At 41.8% G+C, this 19875-nt stretch overlaps 1 protein-coding gene across 2 annotated transcripts; it reads right to left on the reverse strand.

The window, feature by feature from the left end:
• Window positions 1–1116: 1116 nt before the first annotated feature.
• LOC110975559 (uncharacterized) lies at window positions 1117–18572 on the reverse strand. 2 transcript variants are annotated; one of them, XM_022228137.2, is made up of 16 exons: window positions 18468–18572; window positions 16996–17116; window positions 16701–16893; window positions 14167–14320; window positions 13576–13701; window positions 11971–12097; window positions 11596–11665; window positions 10585–10699; window positions 9797–9914; window positions 9255–9361; window positions 8704–8787; window positions 6914–7431; window positions 5805–5947; window positions 4683–4850; window positions 4170–4233; window positions 1117–2995 (listed from the first exon to the last, which is right to left on the reverse strand). In XM_022228137.2, the coding sequence occupies exons 2-16, from the start codon at window positions 17106–17108 to the stop codon at window positions 2897–2899; spliced, it is 2199 nt and encodes a 732-aa protein (XP_022083829.2). In that variant the 5' UTR covers window positions 17109–17116; window positions 18468–18572; the 3' UTR covers window positions 1117–2896. The 2 variants fall into 2 exon arrangements, with proteins under 2 accessions (XP_022083829.2, XP_022083832.2); XM_022228140.2 differs by having other exon boundaries at window positions 16996–17114; window positions 18464–18548.
• Window positions 18573–19875: the final 1303 nt, after the last annotated feature.

A 19875-nucleotide genomic window follows, 5' to 3' on the forward strand; every position in this document is an offset into this window, starting at 1 on the left:
TTAACATTTAGAAACGAGCACATTTCTTCAAGAAAGTGCCATGGCATAGCGGTTAAGGACACTAACTGCAATGCACAAGGACCTGGGTTCAATCCCAGGTGGGCATGCACAATTTTGTTAAAAAACTTAGTAAAAAAAAAAAAAAAAAAAAAAAACTTCCTTTTCCGGGGACCCCGGGATTTGAACCGGGATCCCCTGGCCTGGCAGCCAGCTAGCTAACCACCAGGCCACAGGCCTCTTGATAATAAAACATTTCGGAACTAATATTTAAAGGTTAGGATTGCGCAATTTCAGAAAAGGTCAGAGGGCACAGCTCATTTGAATGTATTTAAATAACAAAAAGATATGGTGAAAGACAGAGAATACACAAAATACTCAGACCTTGAATGTATTTCAGTATATTTTAGGTAAAACATACTTGCAAACCTGCACGTGAGCACATCATTACACCCAACGACTTACTTGGGAGGGATAAACAGTTTGAAAGATGCGTGCAAAATCTAAGTGGGTATATGAGCCTACTAAAGTTTACTCAGGTCATTGTCACAGAAATGACCCATGATGCACCTGTACTGTAGCCAGTGAGTGTAGTCATGCCATAGTGTTGATCTAAGTCCTATTCCAAGGATTAGTCTCAACGAGGTACTTTCCTTTCTCCGTGGTCTCAAGGACGAGGCCTATGAATTTTATTCCTGTAAAGTGTGTGAAATAATTTTAAGCAAAATACCTTGTACTTACTCCATGTCACGTAGGTGTGCCAGCAATTCCACACAGACTAATTTCTTCTGTGTTGTCTTGATGATACTCGAAGTCGCGAACTTAAAACGGATTAAAGCGACCACCGTGCGCTCAGTATACGACACACGTGGGCGCACCCACGTGTTGTTTGCAGTGTGTCAGTCCGTAGTCAGTCCGCCATACATCCGTGTCTGTAAATGGGTTTTGCAGCGTGAGTTTTGTCTAGTGACGTCATGTACGGAGTGCCTGGCTTGTAGCCTCGACCCGGAAAAGGCACCAGTTTGTCTGCCCCCACCATGCGTTTCAAAGTCTCCCATTTGTACATAATACAAAAATTCTTTCAAATAAGAAAAACAATGAATAGGAAACAAAAGTCAGTTTTTCACTTTTCGGTGTTCCAAAATTAATCTTTTTACTTGAATTCTAAGCAACCTGATTTTTTCCTTCTCACATCAAACATGCACTTAACACCGATTATGAAAGGTTTCAGATTTTGTTGTGACATATCGAAGGTTGCTTTCCAAGCCCCATCATTTCTTCCCAAATTGGACAATTATGCCCGAACAAAATTAATTTTTCAAACTGAAAATGATTCATAACAAATGCAGGCTGAATGGTTGCTGGATATTCATAAAATGATGCTGGTTAATATTGAAGAATTCGTTTTAAAAATTGAATAATGGTTTAGCCTTCATTTTCTGGTATCTTCATCTTGCAAAATACTTACAATACAAGCAATGAAATTCACAGATTTGACTATAAAGACAGAGAATATCCCAAAACTTATCAGGGGAAAAAAAAAGAATTTTGTTCAGTTAATTTCATTTACAAGAAATTTAAGATGGAGAAATTACGAAATATGGCTGCTTTCATTATTTCAACAGTGACAATCGCGAAAAATTTTAACAGACATGGTTTGAAGGGACAAAGATACTTCATTTCATAGACAAGCGATTCCCAAACTTGCCTTTCCACAACTCATTCTATCCTCTTGGAAAATGTAATGACAAATCGGAGTTACATTGCACAAATAGATTTACCTTAATGTACCTTTGCCGTAGGAATTAAGGCTACTGAAAGAACACAAAGTTGTTAGTCACATGAAGGTTCTTGTTTTCTCTGTTTACAAAATTGCCGATTATTTGTGACCCATCACGACAAAATGAGATTAAATTCCCATCCTGCTCTTTCCTATTTTGAGGGTTCAAAGTCATATTGAAGTGGAGGTTAATTTGGGGGGTTTGTAATACAATGTATTTGGAAAGGGTGACCCATCTCCTATTTATTTCCAAATATTTCGTAGAATCACATATTTAAAAATGTCATTTTTCTCTGCAATGACAACAATAGTATAGTATGCATGCCTGGTCTGAAATGTTGAAACAATGTCGGGAACAAAGACGCAAAGCTGCCAGAAGAATGCCACATTGTCAACATACACTTCTACCCTAAGTGTTCCATGTACATGCCGTTGAAAAGCTCTCTTTCTAGTGAATTAAAAAATAAATTTGCCAATATCTCATTTTGAAAATTCTGACTTTCCGCTCATTTTGTGGTGACAGGTCACATTTTTATTTCAATGTGGTTGCTTGACATTAATCAGCGACTAAAAATTCAAATACACCCCACTGAAAAAGATTCAAATAATGAACATTTGTAATTCCAGCCTGTTATTACGCCATCTCTGCAATCGTTTTGATGAGCAGGTGCGCTGTCATAAATTCAACCACCCGTTGAGTATTGATGCGTCTTTAAAAGTATATTGCTTGCATCGTATTCAAATTCACTGAATAGTCTTCTCTGCCCGATTTTTCCCAACTTCAGTGAGGTTACTTCTAAAAGCCGTACAACACTTGAGTTGTGGCCACACTATGTAAAGGGGTTTTTTGAAGAATTTCAACTTACTGTTGCGTCCCAGACGTGGAATCAATAGCAGCGCCGTTTTCAAAATTCTTCAGACTTGAGATGTGTTCTGAGGTTTTTTCACTTGGTGATCCGGCCATTAGGGAAGTGTTCCACTTGAGTACATTTTTTTTGGGTACTCGGACTTGGGAAAATGTACTCATACTCGCGTGAAAAAATTCAACGTACTCTTATTCACAATCAAGGAAATGTACTCCAAAACGAAACTGCTTCATGGTGTCATTCTCACCGTCCGCTACTCGTGAGTACCTTTTCTCGGTTGAGCTCTGAGTCTCATCGGCTGAAGCTCCACCTCGGGGCTGGAAAACTGCGGACTGGAATTCAACCGAGACACCTGCCAAACAAAATCACGCCGGTTACACCACATGTACTTCAGCTTTGATTGAGTTCAGCCTGAGGTACGGCTGCTTGTCCACGCAACCAATCAGTGCATGGGCGTTGCCAAGATTTCCTTGGAGGGGGACCCGAGTAAGTGTAAAATGCCCAGTGGGTGTCAAATCCAGAGCATTCCCGTGTCCAGGACTACGCACGGGGGAAGTAATCCAATGTGCTGCCCATTTGGGCCACTGGGACAGGAGTGGCTGGGTTAAGCCCATCTTTGAATAACCAAAACAGGAAAAATGGACAAACAATAATAGAAACTTAACCTATACACCCCCCATTTTGATAACTTAACCCCTCCCCCTTGAGAAAAAAAAAATCTGGATCTGTCCCCATGGACAGCAAAACCTAGAAAAGTAAAACGGTTTTCCCATGTCAAAATTTGGAACCAAAACGTCTGACGTTTTCATGATTCTTTTCACAAAAGACTCTTCATGTTTCTTCTAAACAGATTATTTGTACCCCCAGGTCACATGACCTATAAGCCTCAAGCTGGACCAAGAGAGGGCGCTATTTCCTTCGCAGCGGAGGCTCCTTTGGTATTAACTGTGCATCCCTGATTCACGAACGACTATGAAATGCAAGCGTGGCAGTTGCGGCTGCGCTGGCAACAAAATGAATACCACCGACCAAAGCAGCTCTGTTAAGACTGGGTGCGTCTGCAGAGTGGGTGGCAAACATTAGTAAAACTGGCATTCTCCTATAGCAAAGTGTGTTGTAATTGTTGGTTACCAAAAATAAAGCCAATTGTCAGTACGGTGCTCAGCAGTCAGCACGTCAGGATTTATAGCACTGTTTCCGACTGTCGGCTTTATTATTGGTGAACAACAATTGAAATACACTTTGCCACGGAGAATGGCACGATTAGTGATGCTATAAAACCCAGTATTGGTCAGGTGACTTAACGGGCCCAACTGATATACAGATGGTTTTCAGGGATGCCATCTTGCAGGCCTGTGCTTTTGTTCCACAGGGAATGCACAAAGGAGGTTTCCCTGTGGAACAAAGGACCTGCCCCCCAAGATGGCCACCACGCATAGCCTCTATACTCTTCTTGTCAGGTTTGGTACAGATGTTTTCAAGTTTCAGCTTGCAGGATACATGTAGGCGCGAATGACCATCTTTACCTGGGACCTCCTGAGAGGTGTTGGGGTGTGGAAAGTCTTGAAGGAATGCTGCACCTTGGCCGATCTGAAGAGCGAGAACAGAAAAGGCACGAGACTGAGTACGGCAACAGTCTTGAGGGTATTTCGTCAAACGTGTATGTTGTGCGCTTGTGAAAGTGGAAATTTTTTTGGCGTCAGAAAAATGCTCTCTTTCAAAAAAACAAAAGTGGAGATAGGAGACTTCTCTGAGGTCGGAGCGAATTTGTGGAGCACCTTGCGTTCTGGATTAAAATTCCTATTATAAACAAGCCGTTCAAAGGTTAGTGCGTACACATATAGACCACTCTCCCAATCAGGAACGTGCAATTTTCTGATATAGAAAGGATAGTCTCCCGATTGGAACAAACAATGTTCTTCTTGGAACGCTCTTTGGAGCTCCAACTTTTAAGACAGCCCCCTTCATCCTCAGGAAAGGGTTGCTGTTGCTGAGAGTGAGCCCTTTCCAAATCATTGCCTGATTATTCATCGTTATACCTGCTGACTATTCTACGTCTGCTGGGCGTGTTGAGCGGTTTGATGTTGTCCAGTTTTTGGAGTGTGCACCTGTCGGCGGACCTTCGGGGGCTGAAACGGACACCTTTTGCAGAGTCCCGCTTGACTGATTGCAATTTTGGAGGGGCGAGTTTCAGGATGCCATCCAAGCTACGAGGCGGCAAAATATATCAATTAAAATTTGTCGTTTCCCACTAAAAATGATCACAATCAAAGTTTGTGCAACTTTCCGTAGGGCTCAGACCGTTTATTTATTTATTGATTTATTAACCCTCCTTTAGCGGTAACCGTCAAAAACAGTAAAAAATTCTTTCCACATGATTTGCCTCAGTACAGACACATATGGGAAATTTGACAGGTTTGACAGATAGGACAACTGTGTCAAGAATGCGTCTTTCCACAGAAGGGTTAATTAATTTATTATGTATAGTGGGGAACCCATTCAGTGATATAAAAACTGTTCTCCCAAAGGTCCCAGTTAACAATACTAAAAAAGTGTAAAAAACATTTTAAAAAGCTGTCTTGCAACTTGCCTCATGACTGGTCTTGTGACTTGTCTCGTGACTGGTCTTGTGACTTGTTGTCATGACTGGTCATGTGACTTGTGTCATGACTGGTCTTGTGACTTGTTGTCATGACTGGTCATGTGACTTGTGTCATGACTGGTCTTGTGACTTGTTGTCATGACTGGTCATGTGACTTGTGTCATGACTGGTCTTGTGACTTGTTGTCATGACTGGTCATGTGACTTGTGTCATGACTGGTCTTGTGACTTGTTGTCATGACTGGTCATGTGACTTGTGTCATGACTGGTCTTGTGACTTGTTGTCATGACTGGTCATGTGACTTGTGTCATGACTGGTCTTGTGACTTGTTGTCATGACTGGTCATGTGACTTGTTGTCATGACTGGTCATGTGACTTGTGTCATGACTGGTCTTGTGACTTGTTGTCATGACTGGTCTTGTGACTTGTTGTCATGACTGGCCTCATGAAAGGATTTGTGACTGAAAATGCGACTGGACTCAAGAACAGAGTTGTCTCTTGTCTTAGAAACGGGCTTGTGACATCTCTGTGACAGGCTCAACCAGAGTAAAGTACTTACCAGCCGTCCTCTGTAGCAATGACACACGGCGAAATTCGGTCGTCTTCAACATCTGTCTGTTGCCTTGCCGTTGTCTCTCCAGCTGTTTGGGAGTTGTTGTTGACGTCCCCAAAGGCCGTGCTGTGCTGGCAGTTTTCAACAGGCTGGGGTTAAGTAATTCAAATTTCAAAATACAAAGAGAAAGATTAGATATGTGAATGCAAAGTTCGCACTTTAACATACGACCGTAATTAATGGACAGTAACATGTCCCTGTTGTTTGCTCTCCGTGCTGTACGGTGCGACCAGAACAGTCGCATTTGCGCCTAAAAAATGACGAAAGGCGACCAAATGTTTCATTCTTATCGCCAACGGCGACCGTGATTATGTTGTTAGTTGCCCACCTTGTCAGTTGTATTTCACAAACGATCATTTTTGTTCATATCATTGGTTACCATTTATTCTACAAGCACAAAATCCAAAGCCTGTCTGTCCAACGGATAATTGACAGAATAATGATTCTGTGTGTGCGTGTTATCAGATTTTGTACACGTATATGTAACTTGTACAGAAATCGACCAGGCACCTAACCTTGTTTCTAGGAGCAAGTGGCTTTTAAATTTAAATACCTCTGTACAGCACTGGTATAACTGAAAACCTATTTGGTGAGAACTCCTCGGACAGATATTGTTGACAGACTAATGGATTCAAGATTGACGGACAGATGACTTGAACCAATATGGGTCACTGAATCCACGAGATCACATCGATGGGTCCACGAGTCAACATATTGATGGTGTCAAAAGACCCCTGGATATTTAGTAACAGCTTGCCCTTCACAGCTCCATCAGCAACGTCAAAAGTCGACGTAGCTGATGGGGTCAATGGATCCACGAGTCTACATCAATGGGTCCACAAGTCCACGGCCAAGGTATGGTCAGTGACATCCTGACACAGTACCTTCTTCCCTCTGCACTAGCAATTAGTAAACTCGGCTACTGAAACCCAGCCGTGTGACTGTGCCCCGGGGCCTGGTTGCAGGTGGTCAAAAATTTGGTCCACACCGTCCACTGTCCGGGCGACGTTGGTCAAGATAACTAGAGTCCTCACACAAACATGTCCTACACTTACATTGGACGACTCCCCTGCGATGGCAGCGCTAGCCTGGTTGATGTCTCCTCCGAATATCATCACACCTTGCTGAACGGGGAGAGAGAAGGTCAAGGCTTTGAGTCCTTCCTTCCAAGGGGACGTGCAAGAGGTTGCTGCCGGCTCAAAGAACTTGCTCCACTTGACGGAGGCCGCGGTGACGGTCTTACGAATCGAGTCTGGCTCCTTGCTCTTGGTTGACGGAGCCTTGCTGGCATTTGATGCGGCAGTGCCCTTGTGGGAGGCAGGTACTAGACTTGAGTCTGGTGCCTGTCCTTCTCTGGAGGAACTTGCATTGGATTTCGGTTGGGCGGCAATCTGGGAGGGGCAGGGTGCCGTGCTGGACTTGGCCACGCCTGGCGGCCGGCGCCTCTGATTGGCACGGCTGGCAGATCTCATCCGCGCCGCCTGGGCGCGCGTAGAGACCCCTCGCTGTGCTTTCTGATTGGACGATCTAAACAGGCCAAGGACTCTCCGAAAAACCGACATCTCATTTTCCTCTGCCAAGAGTAAGTAAAAAAGGTTCAATATACATTTTTTACTTGAGACCTCCAAAGACATCTCAAGAGACAAAAAACATCTTTTAAAAAACCACATACAGTTGTGACAGCGAGTTCAGAAACACTGCCAGAGGAAATCTTGCGAATGTTCAAAACTTTATCAATTATTTTTTCTGTAGTTGATCAGCTAGCGAAACCACTTCATTTTTGGCAACCACTAAAGAAACTGTGAATGTAGAGTGGATGCTTTGATTGATATGTTGTAGAAAAGGAATGCTTGCCAGGAATGGTCACTTAACTTTTAGTCCAAGTGTGCAAGTATTGAACTTGAGACCATGACTACAAACCTTCAGCTAATGAAGAAATGTGCGAACAGAATGGAAACCTTCAGCAGGGGTTTGAGTGGATACTTAAAAATGAAGCCGAAAACAGCTAGCAAGAAGCTGAAATGTAAGATGTCCCCATACATTTGTACAGACCAGGTGTACCAAAAAGTTGAAATTACGGGTGGATGAAAGCTGAAATCAGCTCTAAACAAAATCAAAATCCATGACTCAATGACACAATTTCTTGGACTATTCGGCCTTTTAAGTTGCAAACTCAATCACACATTTGATGCGCTTATTTCTGAGAATACAAATCACCAAAAATAAATCCCCAACTTTTCCATGACTTTGGTCATTTTTACAAAATTCCATGACTTTTCCAGGCCGCGGGAACCCTGCCGATTATTTTATCCAGTCAAGATTAGGGGCCAGTTCAGTTGTCATGAGAAGAACTTTGGTTTAGGAGATTTGGTTACCGGTCAAAACGTCACTAGATTTGAAAGAGCCAAGACTGCAATTTTGTACTCTGCAATTTTTTGCTTGGTAAACAACTCCGTGCAATAGTGTAAGGCTTGGCCAATTCAAACAATTGAATATTCAAATAATTGATGTTTGAACAGATATTTGAATATATGATTCTTACTACCAAAATCCCCACAAATGCAGACAGGGGAATATGCATGTTTGTGTGGAAATCTACCCCCTCGAGGTTTGTGTCAGGGGTCCTTCCGCCCGTCAGAGGAGGCCGGACTTCCAGGCAAGATCGCACGTAACAAAATGTAAATAAGAAACAACAGACGGGAAAAGGGGTCTACTGTTGGACATAAGGCGTCTGCTGACACCGAGTTTACTGGTAGCACCTTGAAACACCCTTTTAGAATGCAAAGTTGAAACCAAACGATTGAATTTCATCCCGTTTTATTTCACGATAAAAAGGTTCATCTACCTTCGGTTTCGCCGTTGCGAGGGCGCTTCTCCACCATCTCGGCACCGCTGGCGTCCGAATCAATACGGCGTCTCCTTTTCCGTCCTGGGAAGAAAATGAATGGAGAGAATTTGCTTTATTAGAACAAACGTAAAACTCTGACAACTGCAGACCTTTTGGAAAAGGGTTACCGAGGCTCAACGTGGCAACCAGTAATAGAAGTTTTCCAACACGTTTCCCAAAGTACTTGACCTATGATGGTAGTCCCTTGATTATTTGTTCACTTTGATCCAAATCACGGCAGATTTTGAAAGAAGTACAAAGGAAAGCTTGATCTTTCAGTGAACAACGCAGATGACTAAATGTATTCATTAAAAAGTTTTTAAAAAATTCTTTGAGTGCTGTTGCAGACGAAATCAGTGAAGGTGTTTATAAATTTAAACAAACATAAATTAGGGCATTTATAGGATTGTGGAAAGTAGACCAAGGCAACAGCTTTTCAAGTTAGGGAATTAATACATCATCTTTATGTTTTTTTAACGTAAAGTGTAACTCTAAAATCCTGCCAATACCCGGTCTGGCTTCGGACTCCTCTGCCACTATTGCCTGCAGTGAGTCGATTTCCCACTTTTCCACGGTGGTCCTCCAGATCACTGGCAAGAGGTTCTTGGCACTTACTCTGTAGGCAAGAAAGTAATCAAGTTGACGGTGGCGGTCATAACATCTGTGAATAGACACTGAATGCCATGACCCGAGCACAGGGCAAACTCAAGCAACAACCCAAGTTAACTCCCGTTTGACCAATGTCACTCCAACAAGAGATGGTTGGACTAGTCAAGGGGGAGTTTGAGTAACAGCTCAAGTTAACCTTAGTTTGACCAGCGCCACTCAAATGGTGGATGGTAGGACCACTGTTAAAACAATTCTAGTTAACCGTAGTTTGATTTAAGCCACTCAAACAATGGATGATAAGACTAGTCTAGGGCAGGTTCAAGTGACAACTCAGGTTAACCACAGTTCAACCAACACCTCTCCAACAATAAACGGATGGACTAGTCTAGTAGACCACTTGGAACCAGACCCAAAACAGGCCTGGGGGTGGAGAGGGACTCACAGGTCTGGCGGGGGATGTAGAAGTCGGGGTAGGATGCGTGACAAGTCGGTGGTCGGGAGCAACTCGTCTTGGCTCAGACGTAGAACGGCCAACGCCACGCGGAAAATGGTGCTGATACCTACAGAACGATTCAAAGAGCAAATATGAGACTGTGTGATTGTAGAGCAGGGCAGACGGACCGAATTGAGGCTGGCTGAGACATCAGTCAATGTTGGAAACTGTTGAAAACCTAAACGACTACTTCCTTTACAAGATCAAGTGAATGACATGCTTTATGACTGCACAGCAACAAACATTTCCTTTGATGATCTCAAGACCCTGATGGCGGCCAACTGCTTTTTATTATTGCTGATTAAACCTTTGATATATGTACATGACGATCAGTAAAAAAAATGAAAATGCCGAAACATGGTTTTTCTTAAAAATAAGGTAAAAGACTTTTTCTAGAGATGTTCTTATCTCACTCCTGCGACCTTTTTTTCTTGAGACAAAAATTGTTTTCATGTTTCAGCCGAAAATACCAACTTTTTACACCGACTGGACACCATGACTGCATCTCTTTACAAAGATGGACTTTACAAAATGCTTACCCTTGGTGGTCATTTCTTCAAGATACTTTAGATTTCTTACATCGTCGCTTTTCCAAAACTATGAGACTATATCGTCAAGTGAAAGTTTCTACAACACCTTGGGGATTCCGTGCTTGCACCTGCAAAGACTACTATGGTATTGAGTCCTTCGAATAATCACAGGGTTAGGAGGGGGTCCTGGGTGAAGGCGGGGCTTACCATCCAGCAGGAGGAGGTCCCAGATGGCCAGTACGGTGTCCCAGCACGGGAAGGAGGTGTACAGACACATGAACCACGGGGTGACGAAGGTCAAGAGGTGGAGATCAATTGACGCCTGTAGTGGAACAATGCGGTCAGACAAATGAGCACGCCCTCTGTTGGTCATGTTCAGTTAGTGGCAGGCAAATTCAAAATATCATGGAAAATGTAATTAACCTCAGAGAGCTGGATATTTACGCCCATCTCACAGCCGGGCAGGGGGGGATTCTGTCCCCCTTACGAACTCGGCAGTGCCACACCCGATTTGTTGATACATGCATGCAGGAACAGCCGTTATCATTACAAATATTATATCAAATGGGACGCTTGAATTCCATCAGACATATGGTTTTGTTGTTAGGGTCATTTGAAGTTCAAGGCAACATGCGTGCCAGCCATTTTTGGCTGACCTGTCTCAGAAAAATGGGGGCTGCGCAAGAACGGTGAGTTTGATTTTTGGAGTTAAAATAATCTCAAAGGGTTGCTGAAAAAACTCGTGAAGGTTTTCGACTTGCAAGAGAAAGGTAACGTGGCAAGATCAGAAAACACGTGGACCGGGGGAGAATTCCGACTGTTTTCAGGCTTAAGGCCGGCTCGAACTGGACACAACATTTTAACTCCAGCAAATTACACTGCCATCGTTGAGTGACATCGAATTCGCTTTTGCGTTTGCCTGCAGTTCGTACTAGTGTTTAACTCAGTAAACTCAGAAAACTCAACGCTGTCAGCGAGCAACTGTTTAGCAGTGTCTCATACCGGATAAAATGCAGTGGAACTTTTTCTCTGCCGTGTTCAGGGTGCCGGAGATATACTTTTTTACTTGGCAAGATTCACAGAAGGCTTAATTTCATTCATTCAGAAACATTTCTCCACAATGGGCATCAGCGCCGGGGGGAAGCGAAGGCAAACGAAATCAATTTTTCGTTAGCTGAAAACAAGAGCAAGTAACACATCGGCGACAAACAGACTCACCAGGTGGTTGGCGAGTTTTGGTAGTCGGTGGGCGATCAGCTGCTTGAAGACGGTTGCGTGCTGTTGAATCCTGGGCAAAGTATTTAAGAGATAAAGACTCAAAGTGTTGCTCGAAGAAGGTCAGAACAAACAGGTTGAAATGTGGGGTAACAGCTGAAGGGCGTTCGGGGAGATTTTCCACACAGCTCAAAGATTAATTACCTGTTGGGTGCCGTAAGAACTAGCTCTAGCAAAAAAGAGACACCGGGAGAAACAGACCTCTCACTTTGAAAACTTTGAAATTTGCCGTATGTTGCTGAATTGGAAAGAACTTGAAGATAAAATATTAGCTAGGGGGATGGGTTAAAAAGAAAAGGCACAGTGCCAAATACTCACCTGAGCATTGATTGGTCAAAGTATCCCGCCAGGTACTTGGGTTTCTCAAAGAGCGCCACCATTGCCCAGAAAGCCTCCTCCTCGTCCGACATCTGCATCAGCAACATGCCGGCGATGTACGACATTCCTGACGATCAAGTATCAATATGGCTAGTTACTGTTTGGCAGTCAATAAGCAATGTAAGATGTTCCTGTCAATTAAATATCGATACATGCTCTGTGTTGATTACACATCGATATGACTAATTAATTTTAGCATTCAACGAGCGATGCATGACACTTCCGTTGATCGAGAATCGATACGGTGACTATTTTAATGCAATGTTGACATGCACTTTCAAATAAATATCAATACACAGCACAATAAACAGCAAACATGAGGTGATTCTGACTAAATATTCCTATCAATTAAATATTGATATGTATGAAAGTAATGTCTCAGTTACTCTTTGGCTACAATGTAGATTGATTTTAGAGTCTAAATTACCTTTTTTAAAATGATGACATCAGAAGTACATATCATGAAACCTCAACTGTGACCATACAGAGCTACATTCAATTACAAGAACACTATTAAAACTCGTCGTACAAAGCGAAGTTGTGTTTGTACACAATTTTACACAAGGTCAAATTTGAAATTTTGTCAAGCTTTTGTATGGCCATTTGCACACACATATCTGATGTCTGTATTCTAAAGCAATGCGTCATTCAAGTAAGTAATAATGTAACATCATAAATGAGGCTTTCATTTTGCTCTGTGTGAAAAATCCAAAGTGTGTACATATTCTCTCCAGATGACTAAGGTTGGAATTAACATTTGATTTTAAAATACGTTAAGACAACTTTTCCATACCGTTAAAACGTTTACCCAACACTTTACAGAGGCTATCGCTGCCTACCTCGGTGTTTTCATATATGCATAATTATACAGTTCAGCAATGCACGTGGTCTACATTTTGCTCAAAACGTGCATGGATGCCGAAAGGGACAAGTGCTCTGAATATCAGATTACACTTTACAGGCATTGTTTACAATCAAAATGAATGCCAGATTGCATCAATCCAAACATCCAACCTCTGAAAGGGGTGGTTCCGTTTAAATGTTTGAAAAAACTGTCAACGGATTTGGAACTTTTTTTGTTTAAACATGTAAACGTCTCACCCTTACAGGTGACACGCTTGTTATTACTCATATATCTTGTGCTTGCGTGTTAGGAGAATTGAGATTTGTTCCATCTTACATGTACATGTATTTCATTACGTTCTCCTAACACACAAACTACATGTACATGTGCTTGCATGTTAGGAGAATTGAAATATGTTTCATCTTACATGTACATGTATTTCATTACGTTCTCCTAACACACAAACTACATGTACATGTGCTTGCGTGTTAGGAGAATTGAAATATGTTTCATCTTACATGTACATGTATTTTATTACATTCTCCTAACACACAAACTACATGTTATCAAAAATGTCTGTCCTCAGGAGGGTATCAAAGTCTCTCAGTATGTGGCGACGCGGAGTCAGCGCCCTAGTCATTTCCTACAGTACAGCGCCCTCTTGCATGGATGCACAGACAGGACTGCAGAGATCATCTCACCTTGGCAGTAGCCGACCTGAGGGTTGTACAGGGCGTAGACGGCCAGCACGCGGAACAGCGATGCCCGGCCCTCTTTCGCCTCCTGCGACCCCTCCATGAACTGGCGGTGCGCGGGGAACGTGCGGTCTGGACAGAGACATGAGGGTTCATGACAGCCACAGTAAAAAAAAGTTAAGTTTCCTGCCCACCCTGACTAGAAGCATCTCCTGTGGTGGATCTAAATACTTATTTTTATCAGAGGTGAAAACGATGGTGGCACACATAGTTTTCAAATCTTAGAAATACCCTGATCAATGTATGCCCGAGGGTGCTATTTCAACGTTGTCACGCAAGGCACTTCTTGTCCAAAGAGCATACGAAGAAAGGAAATATCAATCCTTCAATATCACTCACGCAATTGAACCCAATTGGATTGCAATTGATTCCCAGCAAAAGCAATTAGGTTTGGAATTTGGTTATTGAACTGATAAGTGAATTGGATCCAATTGGTATGTGAATTGGATCCAATGGGTAAGTAAATTGGTCTCAATAGGTAAATGAATTGGACATTTTCAGTAGGGCGCCTCTGAATCATTTCATGTTCGTGCTCACCCACGTCCACCGTGATCTGTCGAATGACTAATAGTGGGACGGGAAAGTTGGCTCCGGATTCAGCGGTGCCCGACCATTCCGGCTGACTGTGCTTGAGGCAATACTCGCTGATGCCGATATCCACCAGCTCTCGACGTATCAACCTGACGCTCGCCTGCAAATCAATTTAAAGGGTCCGCACAATGCGTTTTTCATACAACCGTTGGGACTTTTTATTTTATTTATACATATTTTGGCTATTTTATACAGTTTGGGGTCTATTTGGTTTTATGCTAATGATTATTTCCATATTCATGAGCAAAACTGTGATGCCAACCTTGGAATGTTAACACTAATTTGTGCAGAAAAAAATGCCAGAATTGTTCATATTTTGCTGGCCTAAATATCCTTTCCTACAGTGTCTCAAAGAAGTTGGCAAGAAGCCAAGCAGCAATCCCTTCCCCAAAATGTTTCAGTGAGTGACCTTTGGTTTCCACACGTTTAACAGACGAACCTGTGGAATGAACCGTGCCCTCCCCGATTGACATCACACCAACAGCGCCCTCTGTTATCCCCCAAAAAATGAACAATGCTACTGGCTCACAGGTGCACTTTGGAATCTTCAAAACTTCAAAAGGATGGCAAACAGTTGTCTCACAAAAGAAACGCGTGTGAAGTTGTGAAAAATAGTTCTGAAAACTAGTTCTAAAAAATAGCTCTGAAAACTAGTTCTGAAAAACAATTCTGAAAACTAGTTCTAAAAAATAGGTCTGAAAACTAGTTCTAAAAAATAGCTCAGAAAACTAGTTCTGAAAAACAATTCTGAAAACTAGTTCTAAAAAATACATGTAGCTCTGAAAACTAGTTCTAAAAAATACATGTAGCTCTGAAAACTAGTTCTAAAAAATAGCTCTGAAAACTAGTTCTGAAAAACAATTCTGAAAACTAGTTCTAAAAAATAGGTCTGAAAACTAGTTCTAAAAAATAGTTCTGAAAACTAGTTCTAAAAAATAGCTCTGAAAACTACATGTAGTTCTGAAAAACAATTCTGAAAACTAGTTCTGAAAATAGTTCTGGGAAAAAAGTTAGTTCTAACAGATCCAAGGTGTTCCTTTAAGTTCCCCGCAGCTGCCAAACTTGTCAGAGACAGTCATGCGTACCGAGACGTCTCCAATTCATCTCTTCAATATTACGGTGATTAAATAAAATATCAGTTTTAGTGTAAATAATTTGATGCTGGGGCTTGGAGGTGTAATATATCAGGCCTATTGAAACAAACAATGCAAATATTAGATTTCCTTTCTTATCAAATGAAACAATTTCACCACTAAATACCATTTCCATTGTTTGTTTTGTAAATTGACCGTGGTTTGGTTGTTGTTTATGAGAGAATCTCATTGTGAACATCAACTGTAACTGATAAATTGTTAGGCTGTAAGATGTAGTCGGGTCATTCCATGAGGTTGGGGCACAATTTGTGATGGTGTCCATTGTTACATGGGTTCCATAAAAATGAACAGCTATTTCCCTGCAGGTGGATTCCTAATTGACATTGTTATACATCTTGCAAGGCTGAATACAGAGGGGTGTGTTATTTTTAGAGTAAATGACCTACTCTACAGGTCATGACAGGTGGTAAAAGTCGCAGATGTAAGAGGGACACCGTCAACAAGCTGTACTCCAACCTCATGGAATGACCCAGTTACATGTATTTGTAATAATTGTGATTATGCTCTGAATCCTGTGTAAAACAAATTTCCGAATATGGACAATAAACTCAAATCAAATCAAATCAAATCAAATGTTGCAGGGATTAATTGTTCAAGATTCTTTCTGGAGCCTTCAACTAAAACGTGGCTCTGGCAACATCCGACCCATTTTGTTTTAGGTTACGTCCATTTTGAGCTCCGTACCTGCTCCCGTCGAAGACTTGAGGTGAAAAAAGAAACAGAAAAATGCATTGGACAAGTTCCCTTGAGGGCATGAAAGTCACTGTCTTTGACGTTCCCATGTGAAAAGGACTAGGCTCTTGAGTTCTTCACCAGCCAAGAGTGCGGTTTTGACCCAAACTACCAAAATTCAGATTTTCGGCAAATGCATGCATGTCAGCAGTGAGCAAAGTGGAGAGATTTGAAGAATCCATCCCCAAGTTCTTGGCCGTCGGTGTACGATCTTTACGAAACTTAGCATGAATGTAAACCGTTCTATACACTGTTTCCAATTCAATCTAATGTAGGGATTTGTTATTATTTGGTCATTTCACATTTTAGTTGTGTTGAAAAAACAGTGCACTAAATACATTACAATATACAAAGTTAACTTTTTTGGTTGACCTGTCTCCGGGAAATGGGTATGACACATGAATGATTGGTCCATTTTTCATAAGAGTGGTGTCAAAATGGTTTTTAAGACGTTAATGGAAAAATCGTAGACATTTGGCACGTAAAGAATGCACTGTGCCGAACGGGTGGGTTCCAACAGCCCCTGAGCCCCGATAACTTTTAGGATTAACAAACTTGATAGTCCCTTATGTTTGAACTTGTAGGTTCCAATACCTTGTAGCTGAACTTTGAGGACTGTCTGGTGTGTTCGCACCCCAACAGGTTCCGCCAGAGTTGTTGCCGTAGCGACAGTGGTACCCCCTTCTTGAGTAACGACCTGAGCTTACTGCTGCCGTGTGTCTGAGTCCGAGACCAGTCTGCCAGCATGGCCTGCCATGCTTCCACGTGGGCTGGACTACAGTCGTCTCTGATGTTTTAACCCAGAAAAAGTTAGAAGTTACCCTGGGTAAGAGTTGGCCCCAATTTAATTGCCAGGCGACTACGGCCAAGTGCAACGTTTCAAACTTACATTTCAGTCGGGTGGTGCCTCTCCGATTCGAAGAAGGTGGTGTCTTTGAAGACAGCGAAGCCGTGTTGGTCAAATCGCTCCACGCCTTCCGGTAGGTCAAGTGCAACCTTCATGACGAACTCTGTGCCAACAAGATGTCAAAAATGAAAGCGGGTGACAGATGCCTTGATAGAATGCAGTTGCTATAGTTACGGAAGCTGTAACATGACTTCCAAAATAAAGTTGCTGCTTTGTACAATAAATAAAGGTTAGGCGTCTGCATGAGTCTGAAAATCAGGGTCAACATCTAAACAAAAAAGCTGAAATCAGCTAAAAAGCTGAATTCTCACACCCCTGCTATTCAAATGAACTGCGCCAAAAGCATTCCTCTGTCATTGTTCACCCTGCTACTGGTGACTGGTCTTGTGACTGGTCTTGTGACTGGTCTTGTGACTGGTCTTGTGACTGGTCTTATGACTGGTCTTATGTATGGTCTTGTGATGTGCTTGACTAAAACACTAGTTTAAATACCGTACATGTTGTAGGCTAGGCCTAGTATTAACCCCACATAAACTTTGTCCATCAAAATCTAAATGACAAAAGTTAAACCCAAGTCCACGATAGACTTAGGACTACGTGTAGGCCTATTATTCTTTGCAGAAGCAACTCCTGACACGGTGATATTAATTTTCCAAATCATATCAAGTCTGGAGTCAATTTTTCCAAGTAAATTCAACATAGGTAGGGACACGATAAATGAGTGAGGGCGCTGTTCATCTGGACACTCGTTTTCTTAAATAGGAAACAGTACTGTGATTCAAATTTGTCTTTTTTCCACAAATTTTTTGAAATTTCAAATGAAGTCAACACTTAACTCATTGAACATGTTGAAATAAGGCACGAACAAGAACAAAGATTTTATGGAAATGTGAAATTTAAGCTTTTTAGTCAAAATCCACACTCATTTTTGAGTAAAAAAAATTCAGTTTGCTCTGCAGTCTGCACTACACACTAACAAGAAAATTAAAAACAAAAAATCTCAAAATATCCCCGCTTCAAATAAATTTTTCTTTGCTTTGCAGAGTCTGGTGAAATCCAACTGTCCAAATTTATATCCAAATGTTTCTTACGACATCCTCTCCAAGATGGCTTCGAAAAGAAAACACTCCAAAACAGACAAAACTAGTTGAAAAATTTATGAGCCTCCATAGCATAGGGCTACATGTGGTCAAGTCTCAAGTCAAAATACATGTGTAGCGACGTGTGACTCGACATGCTCGAGTCCGAGTCAACGACTCGAGTCAACATGCCTGGTCCACCCATGGTCATATGCCATGGCATCTGCCTAGGCCTACGTACATGTGAAAATAAACCTCGAAAAAATGCGGAACTGTTTTCCGTTGTAAGAAATCACTAAGGCTATTATTAATCAATTTTCCAACTTTAAACGAAGCTAACTTATGGCACGGAATCTCTCCTTGAACAATACCTACAAACGGCAAATTTCCGACTTGGTCCAAACCGCTTCAATTCATTCAGTGTAGCTAGCTTTCAATTCTACGCGTCCTTCAAATTGCAAATAAACCGCTTTGTGTCAAAAGGCGCCCTCAATAGAAGGAAACAGATTATTCGCTTAAAAGAAACACACGTGGAGGGCGCCCTTTAATTTGCCCATGTTTTACTAATACACTGTCTGTTGGGAAGGAAAGTTGGTTAATTAATCGATCGATGGAGTGCACAGGTGGCTCAATTTAAGTAAATTCTGTGAACCCCCTCCACGTGTTTAATTTCCTTTGACCGCCTGTCCCTATGACGATTGCAACCAGTAAGTTGACAAATAAACACTTATTCGAGGGGCACTCAAATGCTCACAGAGGGATACACTTGATATGGAAAAAGCCTCATTTTTGAGATCTTGCCACTGATGAAATCGAAAATACCCGGGCTCTCAACCTCTGACCCCTAACCCTTGCGTCATATCTATTTATATCCGTGGGTGATGGCCTGACCTTAGATTTTTTTATCAGAGTCGTCAGGAAATCTTTGGGCAGGAACTTAACAGACTACGTTCTCTAAGTGGCAATTTAGAAAATCCCTTTAAACACCATCCATATCTACACTGAATGCCCAATCTACTCTGGATATTGCCCTCCCATAAATCAATCGGAGGCTAGAGGTCAACTGGCCAGTACTCAAGGTGGTCTATGAATATACTTAGTAAAACTCCCCTGTGAACGGTGAAGTTCTTGGCCACGTTGGCACACTGAAAATTTTCCAGTTGGGGTAACACTACACATTACCCGCATGTCGAGTCCTCATCAACATTTCAAGATTTCGATGTAATATTTGCCGGTACCTTTCCACTTGATGGTAAGAAAAACCCCTTTCAGTGCTTTATTATGTTTAAGATAGATGATTATTATATTAATTGTTATGTCTAACAGAATTAGGTATTTTAAGAAACCATTTTGAGTTAGTATTTAGTGCACTGTATGTCATGCAATGAGGTGGTTTATTTTCTGTTTTGTTTAGATCTTATAATGCAAATGCAGCTGCCGTTTTGAGTATATGTACTGCATTATAAGGCTGGACAACCATTAAATGGTAGGTATCCGGCACTAATGTTTACAATTATGTTTGGTTGATGGTTTATTAGTACTCTGCGTCATTAAGTACATGTCAGTTTCTGGCCTTTGTACGTTAACGCTTTCTTCATTGGCTTTCAAAGTGTTACATTTAAGATAATCTTTGTGAATGTCTACTCCAGAGTTCTCGATCATTGCTGATTTTATTCCCCTTTTTGTAGACTTTTGAATTTTGAGCACCTATCGATCTATAATGGTAACTTCGATTGTTTTCGTGGTCATCATGGTTTTTCATTGGATTTCTAGGGAACTTTGA

The sequence above is a fragment of the Acanthaster planci genome, linkage group LG20 (assembly GCF_054643075.1).
Source record: "Acanthaster planci isolate LZ-2023a linkage group LG20, COTS_SCS, whole genome shotgun sequence".
Taxonomy (NCBI): Eukaryota; Metazoa; Echinodermata; class Asteroidea; order Valvatida; family Acanthasteridae; genus Acanthaster; species Acanthaster planci.

Excerpts from the sequence above, each read along its gene's own strand:
- LOC110975559 (XM_022228137.2), bottom strand. The coding sequence starts at position 17,108 with ATGAAGGTTGCACTTGACCTACCGGAAGGCGTGGAGCGATTTGACCAA. Across the intron at positions 16,894-16,995 it reads AGGCACCACCCGACTGAAAT|AGACGACTGTAGTCCAGCCC; the intron begins GTAAGTTTGAAA and ends TTAAAACATCAG. Across the intron at positions 13,702-14,166 it reads ACAGATCACGGTGGACGTGG|ACCGCACGTTCCCCGCGCAC; the intron begins GTGAGCACGAAC and ends GTCTCTGTCCAG.